General features: G+C 51.6%; 1 protein-coding gene across 1 annotated transcript in view; it reads left to right on the top strand.

The window, feature by feature from the left end:
* Window positions 1-15879, top strand: part of PCSK6 (proprotein convertase subtilisin/kexin type 6) — a 34481-nt gene extending 18602 nt beyond the window's left edge. Inside the window, exons 8-21 of the mRNA XM_053988568.1 lie at window positions 386-598; window positions 2230-2330; window positions 3926-4029; window positions 4500-4617; window positions 5452-5640; window positions 5898-6034; window positions 7956-8135; window positions 8710-8812; window positions 9371-9567; window positions 9990-10077; window positions 11181-11272; window positions 12535-12664; window positions 13668-13780; window positions 14216-15879. Coding sequence (XP_053844543.1) covers window positions 386-598; window positions 2230-2330; window positions 3926-4029; window positions 4500-4617; window positions 5452-5640; window positions 5898-6034; window positions 7956-8135; window positions 8710-8812; window positions 9371-9567; window positions 9990-10077; window positions 11181-11272; window positions 12535-12664; window positions 13668-13780; window positions 14216-14313 — 1863 coding nt within the window. The 3' untranslated portion in view covers window positions 14314-15879. The remainder of the gene's footprint in view (window positions 1-385; window positions 599-2229; window positions 2331-3925; window positions 4030-4499; window positions 4618-5451; window positions 5641-5897; window positions 6035-7955; window positions 8136-8709; window positions 8813-9370; window positions 9568-9989; window positions 10078-11180; window positions 11273-12534; window positions 12665-13667; window positions 13781-14215) is intronic.
* Window positions 15880-19209: the final 3330 nt, after the last annotated feature.

Raw genomic sequence — 19209 nt, 5'->3', positions numbered from 1 at the left:
TGTGGGCATGGGAGATTTGGGGTTTGTGGGTTCCCTGCAAGTTCCTCCTGCAGGGCCATCCCTAAAAGCACCATGCTGTATGTTAGCACTTGGTCCAGGGACTTTGAGCACCCAAGATGTTTTGCCCCATGGAAAATGCCAAAATCCTATTGCTGGATGCTCTCCCATGCTTTTGGGGAGTCACTGCCTGTAAACTGGGACTGACTGAGCAGGGGGACACATGTGGGGACTGATACAGGGGGCTGAGTGCTGGGCAGGGTGGGACCCATCCTTCCACCCTGACAAAACACCCAAAGATCAGACTTACCCCTCCTCCCTGTGCCGAGATGACCTCTCATCCTGGGCAAACACCCCCTCTAACCCTCCATCCCCTCTGTGCCCGCAGGGTCGCAGGGGTCTGGGGTCCATTTTCGTCTGGGCGTCGGGGAACGGCGGCAGAGAGGGCGATTACTGCTCCTGTGATGGCTACACCAACAGCATCTACACCATCTCCATCAGCAGCACCACCGAGAACGGCTACAAGCCCTGGTACCTGGAGGAATGTGCCTCCACCCTCGCCACCACCTACAGCAGCGGGGCGTTTTACGAGCGGAAAATTGTGAGTTTTACCCCAGCATCGAGTGGGGCAGCATCCCCCGGGTGTTTTCTGCATGGCTGGGCTGGGTGATGGCTCGGTTGTAAGAGCTAGGCTTTGTCCTTAGCCTGCAGTGGGTTTTGCTCTGGTTTTTGCTCAGGGATGTCGTGTTTTGTGAAGGAGAGGACACAGTCCCAAGCTGTGTCAAGGGAAATATGGGTTGGATATTAGGAAAGAGTTTTTCACTGAAAGAGTGATAAAGTTCTGGTATGGCCTGCCTGGGGAGGTGGTGGAGTCACCATCCCTGGATGTGTTTAAAAAAAGACTGGATGTGGCACTTGGTGCCATGGTTTAGTTGAGGTGTTGGGGCTGGGTTGGACTCAATGGTCTTGAAGGGCTCTTCCAACCTGGTGATTCTGTGATTCTGTTTTCCCTGGTAAATGGGTGAAAGGGCTGGAGGTTTGCAAAAATACCCATGTAAATATTTACCTGTTCCCCAAGGTACTTGCTCACTGTATCTTGTTTTTTCTTTTTTTTAAAAAAAGTGAATTTTAAGGATTTTTAGCCTGAGGGAGAAAACAGGGGGAGGATGGAGGCATTTTACAGGGGTGTGGCAGCCCCAAACTGGGAGATGAGACTTTCTGGAGTCAAGGAGCTGCCTGAGAGTGTGTGCACACGTGGATCAGTGCAGTTTTTCCTGCTACCCAGGCTGTATTTGCCCTGTCCCAACAGCTGCTGTGGCCTGGTCACACCATGGCTGATCATTACTGACATCCCTGTGCATCATCTGAACCTTGGGAAGTAAAACACCTCACACCAGCACAGCACCTTACCCAACCTGGGGATTTCTACCCAAGTGGGATCTTCTGACCAAAAATTGTGTGTTTTTTTTTTTTTTTTTTTTTTTTAAACAAGTAAATTTTTTTTGTTTGTATTGAGGAGTGATTTCTTTGACCCCCAAAAGATTAATTTCCAGCCAGAAAACAGAACGCAAATGCCATTTTCATGGCACTCCAGGAGTGTTTGCCAGGCTGAGGCCAGCCCCAATTCAGTGCTACTGGAGCACTGTTGGGCAAAATCCCAAACCAGCTTCCCATCAGAAATCACCAGATTAACTCAAAACTTAGGAGCCTTTTAAAATGAGAAAGCATCTCTTGGCCCCCCACCTCTCTCCAAATTTTTGGTATCCAAACATCATGATCTGTCTTAAAATAAAAAGCTGGAAATGGCTTTTTTCCTCTATGCAAATGGCAATTCTTGTCCAAGACCAGGAGCTGGAGGCTTTAAGGAAAGTGTTTAATATGGCCCAGCTCAACATGCACCTCTGGACATGTACCCACACCAGCTCACACCACTCCATCCACATTTTCCTCCAGCTGATCCACCCCCACATGGATTTTTTTCCCCCTTTCAAATAGTTTTTGCACCTTTGAGCAAAGGAAAATATAAGTACAGGGGTGTTTCCTCATGCACCAAATGTATCTGCAGCCCATTTTTGGGGCTCTGTGCCCTCTGATGGCATTGGAGTCGTGGCAGGGGTTGGGTACCAGCAGGCTCATCTCCTCTCTGGCAGCATCCCAAGCAAATCTGGGGTGCTGGATGGGGCAATGCCCATGCTGGGAGCATTTTGGGGGCTGCAGCTCCTCTCTCCACAGGTCACCACGGATCTCCGGCACCGCTGCACCGACGGCCACACCGGCACCTCCGTGTCCGCCCCGATGGTCGCGGGCATCATCGCCTTGGCTTTGGAGGCAAAGTAAGTGTAACCTGGTCAGGAGAAATGTTCCCACATTTAGCACCTGGTGAGCAAAACCTGAAAGGAACAAGGTGGTTTTGTTTCTTCTGGAGTGACCGAAATGACGCAGAGTTGTTTTAAATCGCTCCTTTCTGGCAGTGTTGTTGTTTGGAATCTGATCTTCCCACAGGTGTTTTATTGATCTAATTCTTCACGTGTTGCCATGCGTTGAAAAGTTTGGGGTTGGTGACATCAGTCAGGCTTTTCAGGAGGTGCATTGAAACTGCTGACAGCCAGCTCCAACGGGAGTTTTATAAATACTTCCCGGGGAAAAAAAAAATCAGAAAACATCACAGACATTGGGAAATGTCAGCAGAAGTGATGGTTTTCAGCAAGTGCTGCATTTCTGGGGGAAAAGGAGTACTTTTTCATAATGTCAAAAACTCACAGAACTTGATTGTCAGCAACACACCCCTGGTTCAAACGAGCTACACACCCCTGGTTCAAATGAGCTACACACCCCTGGTTCAAACGAGCTGCTCTTTTCCTCTTGTCCCCATCCCAGTCCCATCCTGGTTCCATCATGGTCCCCCAGCCCAGGAACAGCCCTTGGGCATCCTTGTGTTGCTTCATGGAGTGTCTTCTCATGAGCTTATTATTATTTTTATGGAGTGGAAATAAAATAAAGGCTGGGAATAAGAATAAGCCCCAGGGCAGTGCTGCACTCTCATCCAGGCATGGTGATTGTGGCTCCATTCCTCCTTCTCTGGTTTAATCCCAACACCCAGGTCGGGTGAGAGCATTTCCGGAGATGCAGTTTTCATTACAAATATATTAAAAGCTTTAGATGTAATTTTTGAATAGTTTAGCTGAGGCATAAACTGCAACATTAACTACCAGAGCTTGGTGCTCAGGCATTCCATTATGACAAGAAAGAATAAATTGAATTTCTTTCTTTAAATGTTGCTCGAGAGCAATATAAATCCCAGCTCGAGACGCTGAACAACTGACTGTAAGTAAAGCGAGGAAAATTCTCCAGCAATATCCCTGAGCTGGGGTCATAAGGGGCTCAGAAGCACAGAGCACTCAGTGTCCAGCACTCTGAACACACAAACCCAGCCTGGGGAGGTAGAGGCGATTTGGGTTTAATTTTTCTGTTTAATGAATAACCCAGGTTTTATTTCCAGCATTTTATTTGCCGTTATTCCTATAAAGGGAAGGTTTGCTCAGCATTGTGTATCAGCAAGCTGCTGAGCCCACTGTCCTGCCTCAGGACGTGCTTTGCTCCATGCCTCCTTCAAAAAAATGGGGAAAACCTTCCTGATTTGCTTCATTTCTACCCTAGAGCCTGAGAGCTAAATGGCCTTATCCAAGAGTAAATTTTGCAATTCCCATGGGCGTGTGGCATCCCTTCCTGGGGCACACCACTCTGCTCGGGCTCCTCAAGTGGTGGAGGGTGTCAGCATTTAAATCATCAGTTCTTGCTTTTTTCTGAGCAGGAAAGAGGGGTGGCTGGTGTGGTTTTTGGGTTTTTTTTTTTAACTCAGGGGGGTACCTGCTGCTGCTGGGAGGACTGGGAACAGCAGAGCCACCCCATGAGCCACGTGTCATTGCAGCCCCCTGCTCACCTGGAGGGATGTCCAGCATCTGCTGGTCAAAACCTCACGGCCGGGGCACCTGAGAGCGCCCGACTGGAAAACCAACGGAGCAGGGCATAAAGGTGAGAGGCCGTGGGGATGGCAGGGCAGGAACGGCCAGCCAAGGGAAAATAAAGGTCTCCAGAGCTTCACTTATGGGGACAATTCACTGTGGCTGGCCACTATCAGGTTCATTCCTACCTTCAGGCTGTTAAGTGGAGGGAGGAGAGGGCAGTAATTCATGGGATGAGACGCTTGGAACTCTTGCTTGGTGGAGATTTGGGAAACTTTTTTGGTGGAGACTCCTGAGCTGCAGAATTTCTTGCTACTTTCCTTGGGCTGCTCCCAGCAATGGGTTTTCCATGGTGCCAGTGTGGATTTGGGGTGTAACTTGACTAGGGTGATGAGATCCATGTGCTGAAACACCTCACACCCCAACAGGGTGAACTCCACACCTTGCCTGATGGTTGGAGGATGCTCCACCAAGCACTGAGGAGGAGCTCCTGATCCCTGCTGGGAAGGCTGAGGGTTTCTGAGTCTTCTCTCTTTCCAGTTAGCCATCTATATGGCTTTGGGCTGGTGGATGCTGACGCTATTGTGGTGGAAGCCAAGAAGTGGAGGATGGTTCCTCCCCAGCACGTCTGCGTGGGAAGCCTGGACAGGGTGCCCAAGTGAGTGTTGTGGGGTCTGTGCCTATGGCTCAGTGAAGTGAAGGTCCCATTAGGGCTCTCCAGGGCCAGCTGTGACAGTGGCTGGTTTTTTTTTCCCCTTTTGCAAGATTTTGCTTCCTAGATGAGTGATCAGCAGGGAATTTTTGAGGGCTGACAGTGAGAGACCAAACCCACCTTGCCTGCTGGGTGGGTCTTGTGTGAACAGTGATGTGTTGGTCTCTCTGCCCTTACACTGAACACTTTATCTTGATGGAAGACACCAAAACCTGGTGATTTGTTGCAAAGATTACCAAATTTTCAGTGTCTTGGTTGTCTTTGAATTTGGCTTCAGGTTCAATCCAGCTCAGGTTCACATCTCATCCTTGGTAGGTCAGTCCCTCCTAGGTGAAGAGTGGGATCAGGGATCTGATGGAGTGGACACTCCTCATTTACCAATGCCTGGCTGTACAGCAAGAGAGTTGTTAATCAGAAAAGTCTTTTAGAGACTTGCATATGCAAAACAGGAATGAGTGCAGAGCCAAGTGTGTTCATGAAGCTATTTATCTGATACAGACACTAATTACAGCCCAAAGAGGAGTGCTGCACTCGTAATTATAATAAAGCAGCGCCCTTGCAGCCCATAAGGCATAGATCTTCGAAGCACTTCAAACTCATCTGGTTGCCATCCAGCAATTCAGCAAATTCCCGTGCTAGGACACTGGGAATTGCAGTGGCAGATAAGATAATTTTTGCTGTGAAGCAGCAGGAGACCAGGTTCAAATCTAACAGGGTGTCCATGTCTGGGAGCCAGGAGCACTCTGTCCCCGTCCTGACGCCGTGCCCTGTCCCTGGCAGGTACATCCGAGCTGACCACGTGCTGCGGGCCAGCACCCTGAGCAGCGCCTGCGCCGAGCAGCGGGACCAGCACGTGCTGTACCTGGAGCACGTCGTGGTGCGGCTCAGCATCGCCCACCCGCGCCGCGGGGACCTCCAGATCAGCCTCATCTCCCCAGCTGGGACACGGTCACAGCTCCTCGCCAGGAGGTGAGAGCAGCCGGAGCCACGGCTCGTCTGGGCTGGGCAGCACTCTCTTTTAGGGGGTTGCTGTAAGTTTCCTCGGGTTTTTGGGGGAAAGTGGGAAACATGAACAGGTTTCAGCTGTAGGAGAGTTTTGTGCACAAGGGTGTGTGCGTGCAGGGATCCCTAAAATCCTCAATTTAGGATATTCAACCCATCTACCTTTTCTGATAAAATACGGCATTCAGAGTCACATTTCTTGGCGTGTGGCATTACCGTTGCAGGGTGTTTGACCACTCCAATGAAGGCTTCAAGGGCTGGGAGTTCATGACCGTCCACTGCTGGGGGGAGCGGGCGGCGGGGGAGTGGACCCTGGAGATCCACGACACGCCATCCCAAGTGCGCAACCCCGCCGTGCAAGGTAGGGATCCTCCAGTGCCCAGCAGGCCCTCTCGCTCCCAAATCCCTTTCTAGGCTGCTTCACTTGGCTGTAAATTTTGCTGTGAGTTTTATGGTCTCCAGCAAAACTGTATTGCCCAGATTTTCAAAAATGGGAATGAAATGTTAGCTCTGAATGCAGGAGGCTGCTGGTGTGGCTGAGCTGGAAGCTGGTTTTCTCGCAGCAGCAGCAGCAGTAGCAGTGAACTGGCTGCACCCGAGAGCCAGGTTTCCAAAATTAAACTGTAATGAGTCAAAATTAGGAAACCCAAGAGCCGTAATTGTTGTTTGTTTGTTTTGCTTTGCTGCTGGGACATCTGGCATGTGGGTTGGTTGTGCAACGGCGCAAGGGGACGATGCCCCGCGGGCTGCAGACGGATGGACATCCTCCCTGGACTGCCACCATGCTGGTGGGGGGTGGCTGGGCTCAGCCCAGCCCCCTGCATGTCCCCAGCCCTGCTGTGTGCCCCCTCCCCAGCCTGGCCGCCGGCTCCCTGACCCCTTCCCAGCACAGGAGCCGTTGGGCAGGATCTGGCCCCGCCTCGCTGGCTGGGGGCAGCAGGACGTGAAGCATCCTGCCTGGGGCTGGCGTGTGTTGTGGGGGTGTTAAATCCACACAATCACTGATAGGAAGCCAGAAGTATATTAAAAACTTCTCCCACGCTACTTTCTGGCGGGAGGTGCACGTGGGGGTACATTGCACAGAAAGTGTTTCTGTTTGCTGCCTTCACCCCAAGTCTTTTGAACTCTGAGAGCAGCAGCAAAGCGCCCACAGAGCTGCTTTTGCCCCAGTATTTACAGTTTGTGGCTGGTGTTTCTGAGCCCCTTATGGGCATCAGGGTTTGGCAAAACAAAATGAAAACGAGTGCATTAAGTCATCCCCTCAAAAAGTCTGTACTGGATTTGAAGCAGAGAGGGCACAGCAAGAGGAAAAAGAGGAAAGATGCTCCCAGCTCATAGCAGAAATGAGTATTAAATGTTAATTTAATACCACTAAATTGGTTAATTTAATATAAACTAAGTACTATGAGTGTCATGTCGCTGGTACTGCTGCACCCCCACATCAGCCCCGTGCAGCCTGGGCTTTCCTCACACAGGATATTTTAGATTTAAAGCAAATTCAATTCTTTCGGCAAAGGCACTTCCCCAGCTGATGCTGCCGGAGCTTGGCCCTTCACAGGCTCCACACCAGCACTGCTCAGTGCAGCAGGTGTGTCCTCTCATGCTTTTGGGAGAGCCAAGGGATTTCAGTATTGCAAATTTTAAGCCCTTCCTGGTAACACAGGGATTAGGAGCTAAAGCCGAGCACACTGCGGGCATGAAGTGACTCGCATTGATGGGGAATTGGAAGAAAAACAGCATTGGAAAGAAGCAGCAGCATTTTTGGACTCTCTCCCCAAAGTTATGTGGCTTGTGGAGGGTCTTGGTGTGGGTGTAAGGCCTTGGGGGAGTCTCACCAGGTGCACTACAGTGTTTTGGGGGATGCTAAGCTCAGACTTCTGTTGTGTCAGGCAAAGAGAGGGCTGGAGCAACAGCAGCAAGAAATAATCCAGTGTGTGACGGGTGGCTTTTGTCAGACAGAAATAATCCTCTATTGTGGAGCTTTTAAAATTACTGGTTCTCTCCAGTGTTGGACTCGGAGACTGTGGTGATGCTGCAGTTCCTCAGATGAGTTATGGAATTAAAAATCCCTTGTAAGTGGCTTAAACAGCTGCATTTGTGTGGGCTGGAAGCTCAGGGGCTCATGAACATTTCTGGGTATTCACTGTTTGCTTCTGCATTGCTGTGCCAGCAGTGACACCCTGATGGTCCAGTCCATCCTCCTCCTGCTTCCCCCAAAACTGGGTCCCCCAGAGATAGGGGAGACAGGGAGAGGGATGGGTGACGTTGCATCTGCCCCACAGGGAAGCTGAAGGAGTGGAGCCTCATCTTCTACGGGACAGGCGAGCACCCCTACACTGCCCTGAGTGGGCCCCAGTCCCGGGGGAGGTCACTGGAAGTGCCAACGTCGGAGATGGAGCCATCGAGAGCCGCCTTCCTGCAGAGCCAGGTGGAGGTGGCGGAGGAGGAGGAGGAGTACGCGGGTAAGCGCTGCCTGAGCTGCCACGTTGTTTCCCCCAGAGTACCCAGGAAAATGAAAACCCCGGTAAAAAACTGGGGGAGCCACGAGGCCTGATCCTGCCTGGGGCTGAGGCAGGCTGGGAGGAGCAGGGCCTGTGGCCAGCACGGGGCAGCAGGATGGTGAAATTAGAAGGTAGGAAAATGCCCCGTCCCAGCCACAAATTGGTGGTGCAGCTGTCTGAGGGGTAAAAAAAGCTCCTCTGCCCACCTTCCCTCCTCCAGCACGGGCAGGGGCGGGTGTCTCTGCTGCTCCCTGAGGAGCAAGTCCCTCTTTCAAAGCTGCTCTTGCACCAGTGTTCAGCCAGAGTATGGCTGGGTGGGATTCATTCTGGGAAGGATGAGCTGCACCCAAAGCCATGCAGCTCCATAGGATAGATAGGATAAAATTTAAAATATAATAGATATAGGATATAGAATAAGATGGGAGAAGGGTCCAGGTGTCCTTTGGTCCAGGGAGGGTGTGCTCAGGGCATCCTGGCAGTGGTGTCTGGAGGGTGCTCAGCTTCTCCCACACTGAGTTGGTCTCTCCCTTCTCAGGCCCGTGCCACCCTGAGTGCGGTGACCAGGGCTGCGATGGCCCCAACGCTGACCAGTGCTTGAACTGCATCCACTACAGCCTGGGCAGCATGAAAACTGGCAGGTGAGGGGTCGTGGGGTGTCCCCATGGAGTCCCCGTGGGAACAGCAGCACCTTTCCTCAGGTCTCACAGCTTAGTGTGGGTGATAGATGTTTGCATAAAGAAAGAAGTGTATGAGAAATTAAATGGGTGGAGGAGATGTGAGGATCCCTGTCCTGAATTAGGGTACAGTGAGGTGGAGGACATGGAGCTGGAGAGTCCTGGAGGATCTTGACCACATAATCATGTTGGGGAAGAAGCTTTGGCTTCACGGGCTGAGGTCACTCACACCCAAGGGACAGCCAGCTGAACTGTCAGGAACTGGGATTTCCACTCCTCCATCTCTTGGGATGGCACGGGGAAACTTTACCTGCAGCTGTGACAAGAGATTCCCCATCTCTGTATTAGAGCTGTGACTTTCAAGACACTGTAAACATAAGAATAAGAAATAAATGAGCTCAGATTGCTGCCAAGGCTGGGGGACACCCCAAACGCTGCGGGTGAGGTGACAGGGGCGGGCGCCTGAGGCGGGAGGTGACCGGTGCTGGCACCAAAGCCCAGCGCCGCCGGTTCCCTCCCCAGGATGTGCGTGAGCTCGTGCCCCGCTGGGTTTTTCGGTGACAACGGCGCCCGGAGGTGCCGGCGGTGCCACAAGGGCTGCGAGCGCTGCGTCGGGAGGGGACCCAGCCAGTGCACAGCCTGCAAGAGGAACCTCTACCACCACCCCGAGATGGGCACCTGCGTGCTGCTCTGTCCGCCCGGCTTCTATGCCGAGGAACGTAAGGATGTTTATCACTTGCAAGTTGCAGCATGAGGATGATCAGGGGTTGCTTCTATTTTAAGTGCTCTGGGTGGAGAACACAGCTTGATTCTTGAGTATTGGCTTTGAATTTCCCTCTTGACACACTTTGCATGGTGAAGGGAGGAGGGAAACCTCTGGGTGTTCAGAGGGTGGTGCAAAGCAGAGGTGCTCGACTCAAAACTCTTAATTAGAAGACTGTAATTAATGATCCTGGCTGCTTGCAAAGCATATTTCTTTTTAGCAAGTGGTGACAGATAAGGTCACCTGCAATAGCAGGGATGTGCTGGGGAGGGATGTGCCTTTCCACCCTGGGGTGCAGTGGGGCTTTGCAGCTCCAACTGCTGCTTGCAAATCACCGTCCGGATTTTATTCTCCCTGCATTGCTTTGTTTTTTGAAAGGTCAGAAACGCTGTCTGAAATGTCATCAAAGCTGTAAAAAATGTGTCGGCGAAGCAGACAAATGTACTGCATGCAAAGAGGGATTCAGGTAAAACACCAGCATGGGAGGAGTTCATACCTGCAGCACTCATACTTGTGGTTTAAATTTGGGAAAACCAATGGGAAATTAGAGACTGAATTAAGTTCAAGAGCAGAGATCCTGCTTCCATGGTGCTGCAGTTGTGGTGCAGTGTGCTGGAGGTCTGGGAATTTAAAGGTGGTGATTAGTGTCTCATTCTTAGCTGAAAACCATGATTTAAATTTAATTTCATTTTTCCCAGCTCTTTCCAGGGTGGTAGGTAAGTGCTGTGTAGAGCTGGTACCAGCCTGAGCTGCTTCAGGCAGGCTGAGAATGCTCCCTGCAAATGCAGAAACCCTTCCCTCAGATTCATCCGTGCTGAAAATTTTATTTGATGTACCTGTTGAGTGGGGCTAGTACAGAACAGTGATTTTCCAGCACTGCAGGCAGGGCAGCCCTGACCCTGTGAGGACGACTGGGTGCCACTGCTGCTGGCCCCACGGCATCTGTGGGACACAGAGCCCAGTGCCAGCACTAGGGAGAAGCTGTTTTCCATCCCCAGTTGCTCATGGAAGTACAATCCCATAGCAGTCTGCGGTGTTCAGGTACTGTAAGTGAGCCAGGGCCACGGGGTAGCAGTGGGGCTCACTCAGACAAAGAAATTCCTGCTGCCAAAAGATTATCTACTCCCTCAGAAAAGCACAAGTGGAGGCACTTGTCAGACATAATCCACACGGCGCTTGTTTTTTATTGTCCAATATCCTTTTAAGCCGGGACTTCAAATCATCCCTGCCACGGCGAAGCACCGGCCCAGCCACGGCGATGAACCAATTTCCTTTTATTCCAGGGAGCCTCAGTGGTGCAAAAGGTCTTCAGGAGAGCCTGGATGGCTGCCCATGAGAAAAAAATAATTTTATTTCCTCTTGGATACTTAATTAAGGAACTGGCAGCTGTTCCTTTGGTCCAGGCAGGATTTTAATTTCTCCTAAAACGCTGGCTGGCTTTCCAACACCTCCTGTGCTGCAGGCTGAGGAAGCCGTAGGACACTGGGGGGATGAGGGGAAGGGAATGGGCTGTGCTGAGTCCCCATATCCCATAGCTTTGGGTGCAAATGTTCTCTGCTTTCCTGGCAGCCTGGCAGGGGAGAGCTGTGTGCCAGAGTGCCAGCCTGCCATGTACCTCAGCCAGGAGTCCCGGCGGTGCGAGACCTGCCCCACCAGCACAGGTATGTCCTTGGCCCCACAGCATCCCATGCAAAACCCCAATCCCTCGTGCATCAGATGCCAATCCCCACTGTACCCACCCTGAGCCGAGGCAGAGCGTGCTTGAGGGAAAGCAATCCCAAGACTCCAGCATGTCCCCTGAGGTATATGTTCATGCTGGAAAGGTTTTTAGGGGAGTTTTTACATTTTTATTAGAGCCATTTTTTATTTCTCGATCTCCCCAAAGCCAGGTGCTTCAGTTTAATAAGGTTGCAAGGGAGGCTGTAAAACCCTCTCGGAGTGATGGAAGGTGGCTTTGCAGCGGATAAAAATGTCAGGCAGCTGAGGTGTGTTATCCTGTGTTATCCCATGTTATCCCAGCCACCCCACGGTGCTGGGCTGGCTGCTCCCGGCTTCCCCCAGCTGCCTCAAGTTCCTCAACATTCCCATTAAATCCTGCCTTTCTTGCTTCCTTCAAGTCCAATTATTTTCCATTGTTAATGTTTGCGTCTGCCCTCGAAATCATCATAGATCTGATGATAATATGATCTCTAGACAATCCATGTTCAGCGGCATGAACCTCTTCTATCATACATGGGCAATTGCCTTAGTCTAAATCCAAAATATTTATTGATCTTGTTGGCAAGGCTGGAAGGGAATGGGCTCTTAATCCCTGAAGAAAATGATTTCCCTCCTAATTCTTATTCCAGTCAGTGTGAACATACTCCACCACAATTATTTTTCCAGTCTTTTCTTTCCTCCTTTTCCTGCATAACCATTTCTCAAGCTTGGTGCGTGGAAGCCCTTTAATGATACCACCTCCATCACTGAGCTTTGCTGTCCAGCCACAACACACAGGCATCAGAGTGAGCCCTCTGCTTTCCCAGCTCCTCTCTGGAGCCCTTTCCTCCTCCACCTCCTCCTTGGCCCAGTTCAGCATCTTCTCTTCCACCCTGGGGAAATCCAAACCTGTGCATGCTTGGGAGTGGCGGCTGACAGCTCAGAGGGGATTTTGATGTGCTGTTCCTCACCAAGCCCTAGTAGGCAGCTCTTGGCTCTGCAGAGAGACAGACACTGGGTCCCAGCTGGTTTTTTTGGGATGGAAGCTGAGTTTTATGGGGTGGGAGCCAAGCACATGTGCGGGACCCCATGGCACAACAAGCAGCTTGTTCGTGAGGAAGACAAAACCAAGCTGGTGCCCCCATCACATGTGGGGCTGTGGCCACGTTTGCACTGTCTCCAAAACCACCTAGGTGCCATTTTGCCCTTTTCCCTGTCCCCACAGGGCCAGGTGAGGAGGACTGCACCCCCTGCACCCCCGAGGGCCCTGCACCCCACTGGCGCTGCGTCCCTGCCTGCCGTGAGGGTTTCTACCCCGCCGACAGCCACGGGCTGCCCAACAAAGTCTGCAAGAGGTAGGAAACCACCAGAGCAAAGCCAGGGCTGATGGGGAGCACTGCCAGCCACGATAGGATCATGCTGGAAACAGCTCACAGCTTGATGGAAATTAAAATAGGGATGAAGGAGCCAGGGCAGCTGTGGGGCTGGACCCCACACGCCCCTGCCCTGTGGATTTCAGAGCAGTGGAGCTGCACGCTCCCCCGCCAGAGCCAGCCAAGGTGTCTTAGGGCTACGGTGGAAGGGGCTCAGCCTCAGCCCCGGGCTCTCTGGAGGAGGTGTGGGAGGAACAGCAATGTTTAGATAAATATTCCAGCTTTCAATTAAACCTGCTCCGTTCGCCCCGTGGCCAGGTTGGAGCAGAGTTCCCCACTCCTTGGCCCAGCACGGGGCTGTGTGCGGGAGACAGGGAGATGCCGGGAGGCAACAATTTGCTCCCACTCTCTCCGGAGCTCTGCGCTTTAAGTGGGGAGTGGGAGTGGATTCAGCCTCATGAAAGCAAACATGAAAGGCAAGGATTAAAACTGACTTGGGAACACACAACGCCATCCCTGCCTGCTGGGGTTTCACTCACCTGCACTGTTTCTTCAGCAGGAAGGAACAACAGACCAGCATCCCTTCCCAGAGATTTCAGGCACAATCTCCACAAGCCACTGTCCCCAGGCAGGAAGCACAGTGCTGAGCTCTTTACTCTGATCAAATGGATGGGGGCAGCACAGGTTCCCTTTGCAGCTCTTTTTCTAGCTGGGATGGCTGGGAGGTGAGGTGCATGTCCCACTGAATCTTCCCAGAAGGCAAGAGCTTTTGGGATGTCACTAGCTGTCACTGGGCATTGAGCTAGCCTCACCAAACCCAGGGCTTCATTAACATTCCAAGCTTCAAATTTGCCATTTTCCACATCCTCTGGTTTGGTTTAGCTGTCACAGTGCCAGCAGATGTCTTTTGGCTGACAGCCCACTTAGGGTGGCCTGACCAGGGTGCTGGTGCTGGCTGAGGCCACAGCAAGGTCTCTGTCCCCAGGTGTGATGACCACTGCTCAGCCTGCGAGGGCTCCAGTGGAAACTGCCTCAGGTGTAAGGAAGGTTACAGCCTCCTCGGTGGCTCCTGTGTGACAAATGAAACCTGTACCAATGGTAAGTGGCAGAGCTGCTGGCACTGTAGTGCTCTCCTGGTAGCAAAAATGAGAGGTTTGGGGGAATTCCCTTCACCATTTAAAGTGTGCTGGTGCTCCTGGGCTTGCTGGGGCATGGCTGCAACGGGCTGGGCTCTGGCTGTGGGGGGCAGGTGGCTCACCTGGCATTGCTTCTGGATATCTGCCTGTTGCTCAAACACATCCAAGCACTTGTATTTCGTTATAGGTTAGTCTTGGGGCTAATTCTCCCACTCACTGCAAAGCTCCTTTATTCCTTCATTAAGACCATGTGAAAGATGCCCTTAAACAGCGACTCCTATTCAATTCTGTCTCCCCCAACACTGGCACAATTGCCGAGCTTGTTACGTGCAATGTTTGTTTATTTAAAATGTTAATCTGCTCTCATTTTCTCTTGTTCTTCACCCCGGCCTCCCAGCTGACAAGACTTTCTGTGAGATGGTGAAATCAAACAAGCTCTGTGAAAAGAAGCTGTTTGTGCAGTTCTGCTGTCAGACGTGTCTTATGGCCGGGTAAAGTTCAGCGGCTGCATCCATCCAGGACTTCCACTGACTGCCAGCCCAGTTTTGCCAAATGTTTAGGACAAAAGTTATTTTTTCAGCTTTGGGAGAGTTTACATGGTGCTGTCAAGCATTCGCTCGTAAGTTTGATAGCTTTAATATCACTGTCAGCGTGTTTCTATAGCAATATGTTAAGCAGAGATTGGAGCGTACCCTGAGTGATCAAGGCCTGGAAGCAGCAGACAAGTGGTGATATTAACACTCTCAAACACTCCTGGTGAGCAGGGACCAATGCATGATCCATGTACACACACTTGGTTCTTCGCAGAAATCCTACTGATCCGCCCGCTCCGAGCGGCCGGCGGGAGCCCTCGCCACGAGGGATGCAGGACTTCACACACCTGCGAGGAAAGAGCCGACTCTGGCTCATTTTTGGTACCCTTTTGTGCCAGGTGCCAGCTGAGCTAACCCTGCACTGCCAGCGCCGTGCTCTGTACATAGGTAAAACGACGAACCAGGCAGCTCCGGAGAGGGCCCACAGCCCCTCCGGCACTCCTGTTCGGATTCCGTCGGTCACTGCTTCCCTCTGGCCGTGGCAATAACTGGAGGTTTGAGGACCAAAGCCAGAGCTGCCCCACGTGGCTCTGCAGGTGTGTCAGTCCAGCAGGGCTTTGCCCTGCAGGTAACTGCAGCCAGGCAAAACCCGTGTGCCTACAAGGAGTCGTAGGGCTTTTGGAGGGGGGTTGTCCACATGGACCAGCCTTACCATGAAATGTATTTCCCTCCTGGAACTGCTTGTGCATTGCTGATCGAGTCAGTTCTGGAACAAGCTAAATCCTTTCTCTAAACGAGAATTTGTCCCAATTAATCTTTCTTGGCATTTTGCATTCCGATCCTCCCCCTGTTTTGCTGGGTACACCCCTCTCTCTCTCTCTCTCAAAATATCCTCCTGTTCATGGCAGTGATTTTTCTTGGGCATCTATTTCCCAAATGAGACATTCCAGGGATCCAGCCAGAAAACTTAATTCTACAAAACCCTTCCCTGAAACAAACCTTTTCATGCTCTCTCTTAATAGTAAGTCATGTGGTGTTTATATAATTGTGTTTAAAATATCCTTGGCTATGTTGTTTTACAGATTTTTAAAAAATAACTTATACAATCCTTGTTTTTTTTTTCTTTGTGGACTATTTTTTATATGGGAGTGGGGTATCTTTTTGTGTCTTATTCCTTCTCCTTTTCTCCTCTCTGACCCTGCAAAGCCACTCTTTGCACCAGACAAATGTAAACACTCTTTCCTACACTGCATGTTCTGATTTTCATTGTTAATAATTTTAATGAGTTAAACCTTTTGCCAGTGAAATTGTCACCAGTTCCACACGGAACTGGGATAATCCCTGCTTGGTTTCGGCTGCAACGACACCTGCCCTGCCTGGGCTTGCCCACAAGAGCTCACCTCAGCCAGGTGAGGAGGGGAAAGCAACACTGTCTCCAGCCCTCACCTGCCTGGACCAAATCCAAGGAAAGATGGAGCTTTGGTGAACTGATCTTTAAGTTAATAAACTATTGATCTCCCCTGACAAATGAATCTGTGCTTTTTCCAAATTCATCAAGTCACGACTGGAAGCGCTGCACGTCCTTACTTTGCTGGACAAAGCAGCTCCCCTGAATGGAGGTCCTGCTCAGCTCAGAGCACCTGTGGGAGAAATGCTCAGGGACAGATGAGCTGCATCTGCAAAAACCTCACTGTTGTTGTTGTAAAGGTCTTTTACCTCTAGAAGAAACTCAAATCTGGAATACCTGCCCTGTGCCAGGCTGGGCTGGTGCACCCAGGGCCATCTTACTGGGGTTTGGGGCTGTGCTGGGGCACGGGTGGATGTATTCTGCAGTGTGGGGGATCCTGGATGAGCTGGCAGAAGAGCTTGCTCCCCTTCCCCACTCATACAAGGAGCATCCTGAGCTCCCCAGTTCCCCACTGCAGTTCCCAGCAGCTGTTCCCTGGTGGCTGTCTGGGAAGGAGAGGAGCTGCTGGTGTGGTTGGGGATGGAGGGAGCTGTAGAACCCTTTGTTTGTCGTGTTGGTTTTGCAACAACCATGGGCCAAGTGCCCAGGGTAGTGCCTGGATATCTGGAACTGAGCTTTCTAAGTGGGGGGAAAAAAGAAAAGAACGGAGCCCTCCCACAAGGGAAGATGCTTTCTCAGGGATGTGCAGCTGTGGGCTCCTGCATTTTGTTGGTCTTCACATTCATCAGATGATAAATGTGAATTAATCACATACAGTGATTCCTTTTGCTGCAGGATTTCCCTTTCAGTCTCAGGCCAAACCAGAGGTCAGAACTGGGGTGACACACTCTTGGCTTCTGCCCCTTCGGTTGGAAAATACCAAACTTCATTTCTCCTGCTGTGTTAGTGAGAAAACAGGAGCTGCGGATCAGGAGTACTGTGCCAGCCTTCCAGTTCTCTGGCTCACAGCAGCCTGCCTCTAAACACTGCTCCCTGGTATATTTAGATGTACTGAAATGCTACAAAAAAAGGAAAATGCTTACTCTTACATCTTGACATAACTTAAAATACACACTGGGGAAGGCAACGCAATTTAAGATGACCAGTCCCCAGCAGTTCCAGCTCTATCCTGCTTTCTGCTGCCTTCCAGCCTGCCAGGGAAAGAAAAACAAATTCTGCACATTGAATTCATGCAACAACATCAGCTTCCAGCATTTCCCTCAGAAATCATTCTTGTAAAGTAATAAAATTCAGATTATTTCTCCAAGCTGTTGCAATACTTGCTTGGAGCTATTAAAGTCTGACTGGTATGCTCAGAGGATCAAAGTGGCTGTGTCTTCAAGATAAATGCATATTTAGGCAATTTATTAAAGCTCATTTCTCTGTTGTCTCTTGGCACCAAAGCCAAATCTATAATAGCTGTTTTCTGGAAAATCTTAGCGCAGCCTGACTCCTCGTTGGCAGTTTGGCCCTGGGGTTGCAGCCACGGCCATCTGCCATTGTGCAGTTGGCAGGTGGGGAGCACAGATCTTAAAAATCATTGCTTTGAGTTTCCATTGCAAAGAAAGGACTGTCGAGAGCTTGTGTGCAGCGTCTGAGACCCAGAATCCATCTGCTCGCAATTACAATTCTATTGTGGCTGTAGAGCTGAGGCAAACAGATGTATTGTGCTAAGGGAGACAGGTCCACGCTTTATTTGGCCTTGTCAGAGGCAGGGTCTGCTTTCCAGGAGGCTGGAAAGAGTCTCCTTGTAAGAACTGCCTGAAATGACTAAAGTCTTTAATGCTGCATGATGCCTGAGTCATGTACAACAGCGCTGCTAATTCTTGGGGTTTTCTTGTGACAGCTCCCTCTTGTTCTTGCTCCCTCCTATGTTATAAAACAAATGCAGCTGTTATAAAAACCTGACTCTGTGCTTTCCCACAGGGTTTTGGTGAGGGAGTTTTGCCAGCAGGGAGCACAGGAACTGCCTGAGCCCAGCTGATCCCCGACAGGGCCAGCTCTGATGCTGCAGTCCTGGGGACTGAGGGAGGCCCGGGGTGATGCCCTGAGAAGCTTCCAAAAGAAAAGCACAAGCCATCCCTGAGCAGTGCCAAGCGTGGCAGCAGTGTTTAGCCTGTTATCACATCCTCTGGCTTCACAGAAATGTCATGGCTCACAAAAAATATCCTTCCCTCGACAGCAGCGGCGGCAGAAATCATCCTTCCTCATCCTGCTCTGCGGGCCTTGAAGGCCGGGGAAGGATTTCCCCACAAGCAGCGGCTTGGTGACATTCAGCAGGTTTTGGGGGTCTGGGGGTGTCCCTTTACATGTCACTTTCAGTCCAGTCACCTGCAGTGTGGCTCTTCCAGTGGTGCCAGGCAGTGCCCCAGCCTAGCCCCAGGCACCTGGGAGGGAGCAGCTCCCCCAGTGCTACTCCCAGCCCTTCCTTGCTGTTCCCCAAATTCCCAAAGCCAGTTAGGGGGATGTAGTGACGTTTGCAAGCACGTTTTGTCTCACAGACAAAGGCTGTGTGTGGTGCTGCAGCCTGTGGGGGTGTTCCCAGCCCATCACAGCACCCCAGACCAAGAAGGCACATGGAAGTGACAGGGAAACTGCCCCAAAAGCTGCAGGGGGAAGGTGTTTATGGACAAAACAATGTCCAAGAGCAAAGGCTGAGCTGCTGCTGGGATGGATGGAAAGCACCAAGAGCTGTGGCTGCTGCAGAAGGTGTCCTGGGGAGCAGCAAGTGCTTGAACACGGTTCTGTCTGAAAGGAAGCACCAGCCATGGTGTGAAGCGTGTTCCTGCTCTGCCCGGATTTCTGCAGCTAAATCTGCACCTGGAAACACCAGAAGCTGGGAGGGAACCTCTGGGGGCACCTGTGCTGACAGCAAAGCCAAATCCTTCCTGGGCTTGTGAGCCATGGCTCAGGCGTGGGGCTGGGAGCTGGCCCAGGAGGAGGGGAATGAAGGGATGGGGTGTTGGGGCTGGATCAGTCTCTGAGAACAAGGGGGATGCAGGGTTGGGGTGTCAGGGCTGTATCAGTCCCTCAGGAGAAGAGGGACGCAGGGATGGGGTGTTGGGGCTGTATCGGTCTCTCAGAAGGGGAACGCAGCCATGGCTGTCGGGGCTGTATCGGTCCCTGAGGAGAAGGGGAACGCAGCCATGGCTGTCGGGGCTGTATCGGTCCCTGAGGAGAAGGGGAACGCAGCCATGGCTGTCGGGGCTGTATCGGTCCCTCAGGAGAAGGGGAACGCAGCCATGGCTGTCGGGGCTGTATCGGTCCCTCAGGAGGGGAACGCAGCCATGGCTGTCGGGGCTGTATCGGTCCCTGAGGAGAAGGGGAACGTAGGGACGGGCGGGGAGGGGCGGTCTCTGCCGTTCGCTGTCTCGGCGCTCGGCCGCGCGGGCTGCGCGCGCTCGGCGCTCG

The sequence above is a fragment of the Vidua macroura genome, chromosome 12 (assembly GCF_024509145.1).
Source record: "Vidua macroura isolate BioBank_ID:100142 chromosome 12, ASM2450914v1, whole genome shotgun sequence".
In the NCBI taxonomy this organism is placed as follows: Eukaryota; Metazoa; Chordata; class Aves; order Passeriformes; family Viduidae; genus Vidua; species Vidua macroura.
Note: the sequence above shows the minus strand (reverse complement) of the source record. Positions and strands in the feature narration are given on the sequence as shown.